Source organism: Alexandromys fortis, unplaced genomic scaffold (assembly GCF_014885135.2).
Source record: "Alexandromys fortis isolate MF-2015 unplaced genomic scaffold, M_Fortis_MF-2015_v1.1 scaffold_188, whole genome shotgun sequence".
Classification (NCBI taxonomy): Eukaryota; Metazoa; Chordata; class Mammalia; order Rodentia; family Cricetidae; genus Alexandromys; species Alexandromys fortis.
The window spans coordinates 801,630-805,856 of NW_026068159.1; the positions used below are offsets into that span (position 1 = coordinate 801,630).

Here is a 4,227-nt window from a genome sequence, read left to right on the forward strand (position 1 = left end):
TAAAATAGTTTCAGTTTTTAAAGAACTGCTTAATTTAGTATTTCATGTCATAGTTGTATCACAATTTATTGATTCATTTTCTTTTTGATGCTCATTTGGTTTCTTTAAAATTAATTATTTTTTACAAATGATGCTGAGACTGTTCCACTTTTGTCCTACTTAAAAGTGAAAATAATTTTGTCTCTGTCTTGAAGTACATGAAGAACTCTGTCGCTGTTAGCATTTTCCCACTCTCTGTCATTGGGAACTTGAACAAACACTTTCAGATCCTCTTTTGGTACATGGTCATTACCGTACCACACATGGGACCAACCCACATCATTTTCCTACTAGGGTTTTAGTCCTGGGTGTGAATGGAAAGCAGAACCAATTTATGTGACTAAAGCTGTCCTCCTTTGTAAGATGTAAGCAGACACTGAGACACAAACGAGACAGAAAGGACTATTTTCTGTGTTTGGACTGTCGACATCTCAGAAGACCAAATTCTTACGTATCCTGATATTTGGAAAACATCGTAAGTTTAAACTCTTATTTAGTTTGATTTTTGTTGTTTGAATTTCTTCTTAAATTCTTTCAAACTTTAGCATAAATGGGTTTCCTGGAAACGTGTAATATATGCCATAGACTTGTGAGATGAAAGCTGCATTTTGAGTAAAAGTGAACGATGCTTTTCATTCTTACATAGTTTATTTTTATTTTGGGTATTTAAGAGAAAGGTTTTGCCACTTATCTCAGGCTGACCTTGAGTTTATGATACTATTGTCTCAGCCTGCTGTTTGCTGGAATTACAGGTGTGAACTAACATGCTTGGCTTTTTACATAGTAGTTTATAGGGAAATTTTAAATTTTTTAAATTACATTAATGAGTGGTATAAAAGAATGAAATAAGTGAATAAGGAATAAAGATTTGAGTGCCAAAGAAGAAAAAGAAAAACTTAAGAAGAAAGGGAAAGAAAAAATAGTAAATTCGAGAGATCTTCATTATTGAAAAAAATAGATAGCTATGTTTACGGTTTAGTTCAAAGAATTTTCATGAGTGTAGGTATTATATGTACTTTTAGACAGGAATTTAGCAATTTCTAAATAAATACTAAAAGACAGCTGACATAGAGACCTATCCACACCCCTGAGTTTGTGCTTTTTAAACACTTGTATGGGTGATATGTAATATTCTCACAACAAACCCATGAAAAAGGTAGGAGATAATATTATCTTTTAACTGTTGAGAAAACTGAGAGCCAGAAATAAGTAAATTCCTGATTGGTAAACATTAGTAAGAAGGAATCAACATATTTCTAGTCTTATTCTCTATTATTTGATCAAGAGTTCTTCTCAAAAACATGGTTCATGCAGGAGAAAATTCTTATTGGAATTTTACTGTGAATTGCCTTAATTAGGTCTTTTATATTGTAGGAATACAATCCACACATATTGTTAGAAGAATTTGCCTAAGAAAATGCTTGGAGAAGCCTTCCTAACAGAATTCTTTTACAAAGAACACAAACATGCAAAATTTCATAAACCACTAAGATGTAAGAAGACACCAAATGATGAAAAGGAAAATTGGGAAAATAATCTTCTAGATATACAGAACAATTCACCTCCCCTTCTTAAGATGGGAAGTCAAGAGAAAGTTGTAGAAGGAAGTCTAACTAAAGAAGATAATACATCTCAAATGAAATCTGTGGATGAGTTACCTGTTGCAAAATTCAAAAGTTCACCTCTTCCAGGAAATGTATCCATTGCTTTGCCCATTCCAAAGAGGGGACATGATGAAACACAACTGGATTTATATCGGTCTTGGTCCTGTACAAGTATTTGCCAGAATTATCCTGACCTCCAGATAGGAGGTGACCACGTTAGAAACATGTATGATTCTGGGTGCTTTGTGGAACATGCCCATGATGATGTCTGTAATGGTCCTCTTTTACTTTCAGTGGATATGCCATTGGGCCACTCTCCTAAAATGGGGCCTCTGGAGAAAACAAGTGCTTCAAAATTATTAAATGGGGATGAGATTCGAGAAAAGAGCATGCTCTTACATAAGCAACCCCTTTCTAATTCTATGCTTAATAGTTACATGGAAAAAAAGGTGGATGAACTCTACAAACAGTTTTTGGAAGAAAACCTTACCAGATGTCTCTCTATAACCAACCTCCTGGCTTCTAATATACTGATGAATAATGTTAATCAAATTAGCCTTCAGATCTCTCAAGACCAGAACATCGAGGCATCCAAAGCCCGAGAAGCCCTACTCCACTCTTTAGCACGCTGTAATTTTCGTAATTCTTCCAATAGAAATAGCACTGAATTAAGCACGCCTAATTTACAGATATCAAACCAAACTAGTCGGGAACTTGTGAGACGTCTGTAATGGGAAATCAATTAAAGATTGGCTGGATCAAATAAGAGATCACTGTAACAATTGTGTTCTTTTGCTTCTTGTGTCTCTTTGATTTTCCTTTGTGGTGGTGTTACTTTTCAGAGAAAAAATTCTATCTTTGTACATCTGAATTCTATCATGTAATCCACATGAAAAGACATTGCTATTAAAGATTGTAGGAGAGTCCGGTTTTATCCCATGCTTTTTCAGTCGCAGTCCAGCTGGCCTTGGTGAGCTCCCAATAGATCAGCCCCACTGTCTCCGTGGGTGGGTGCACCCCTCGTGGTCCTGACTTCTTTGCTCATATTCTCCCTCCTTCTGCTCCTCCTGGGGAGGACTTTGGACTTTCCACAGGGCAGGGAACCCTGACTGCCCTTCAGACTGGAGAGGGAGGGGGAGAGGAGAAGGGGGAGGGGGAGAGGAGAGGGAGGAGGAGGGGAAAAGGGAGACGGGGAGGGAAATGGGAGGCGGGGAGGAGGCAGAAAATTTTTTTCAATAAAAAATTATATTTAAAAAAATAAAAAAAAGATTGTAGGAGATATGTACAACAAGCATGAATTATGAACGTTTATGATTTCTTTCTGTTTTGACTCCTTCAGTGGTTGCCACAGTCAAGCTTGTATGCTCTGCATGTACATATTGTCACTAAGTATTGTTTACCATGAAAGTGCTATAAGAAGTCCATGAAGCTACTGAAGAGATCATAGAAGTTGTATTAGAAATGGGTAGAGGCATATGATCTCTGTTTAAATAACCTTCCTTTTATTTGTGGTATACAAGATCGTTTACCTTGACAACCAGAATAGCTTTGGTACCTTTTTTGTATGTATATATGCCATTATCATATGTAGATTGAGAGACTCTGTAGGAAGAAATTTGGCTGGCATTTGTAAGACAGGTAGAGGAAAGATTAAGGAAGATGGAGATTCTGTTGGTCCTGATTTAAACATGATACTTTGAACTCTACTGGCACAAGAATTAACTCTGGTATATCACAGCTCTAATACGGTTTTTTTTAAGGCTATGAAAAGGGAAGGCACTCAGGGCAAGTGTCTGACATGCGTAGCAAATCAGCATCTGCTTCTGAGATTCTCTTGGCAATGTTTTATACTCATGATGTTGACTAAAAATGGAAAAAAATGTGCAGAATTTGAAATTTAAATTAAACTAACACAATATACCTTATTCAATGTTGTATTTTATTGCCAAATTGGAAACAAGATCTCATTGCTAACAGTTCACATTTCTCCTATGAGTAATAAAAGGATCATTATAGACCATAGCTTGTAAAACAGAGTTCTATGGACTCCTGTTTTAAATGTCTTTTTAATGTGTTATATATTGTTTTGTGTATTTATAATCCCCACTGAATGAGTACTTCTTCTTTACTTAATTCTATAGAATGAACCAATTCAATGTCTTCATAGCTTGTTATTTTAATCTCATTTTCTTCATTTCTGTAGCTTCAAGTTTTATGATGTGGTAGTAACTATGTAAGATAGCTTGCTTTTCTCTTCATCACTCCTATTTTATCATCATCTGCCAAAAGTTTTCAATCAATTTCAATCATTCAGCTCTTTGATTCTGAAAGACAATGGGCAAAAAATTTTGGGAATATGATTTACTGTCAAGTAGAGACTGAAAACATTGCATATACTGTCTTTTGATTTGTTCGATTTTAATATTTTAATATAGATAATCCACATGAAAAGACATTGATATTAAAGACTGTACTTTTGAAAGTTGAATAAAATGTATTTAGACAACATTCATGTTGTGGATAAATTTCTTAGGTACAGTAACATGTAGAAATATATTATTTATATAGCAGATATATCCATAGT

General features: G+C 35.0%; 1 protein-coding gene across 1 annotated transcript; it reads left to right on the plus strand.

The window, feature by feature from the left end:
- Positions 1-385: 385 nt before the first annotated feature.
- On the plus strand, positions 386-2,688 carry LOC126491743 (TLR adapter interacting with SLC15A4 on the lysosome-like). Its single transcript, XM_050127565.1, has 2 exons — positions 386-514; positions 1,414-2,688. The coding sequence occupies exon 2, from the start codon at positions 1,457-1,459 to the stop codon at positions 2,372-2,374; it is 918 nt and encodes a 305-aa protein (XP_049983522.1). The 5' UTR covers positions 386-514; positions 1,414-1,456; the 3' UTR covers positions 2,375-2,688.
- Positions 2,689-4,227: the final 1,539 nt, after the last annotated feature.

Bases quoted from the DNA above. Each gene is read 5' to 3' on its own strand.
- LOC126491743 (XM_050127565.1), top strand. From the start codon at position 1,457: ATGCTTGGAGAAGCCTTCCTAACAGAATTCTTTTACAAAGAACACAAA.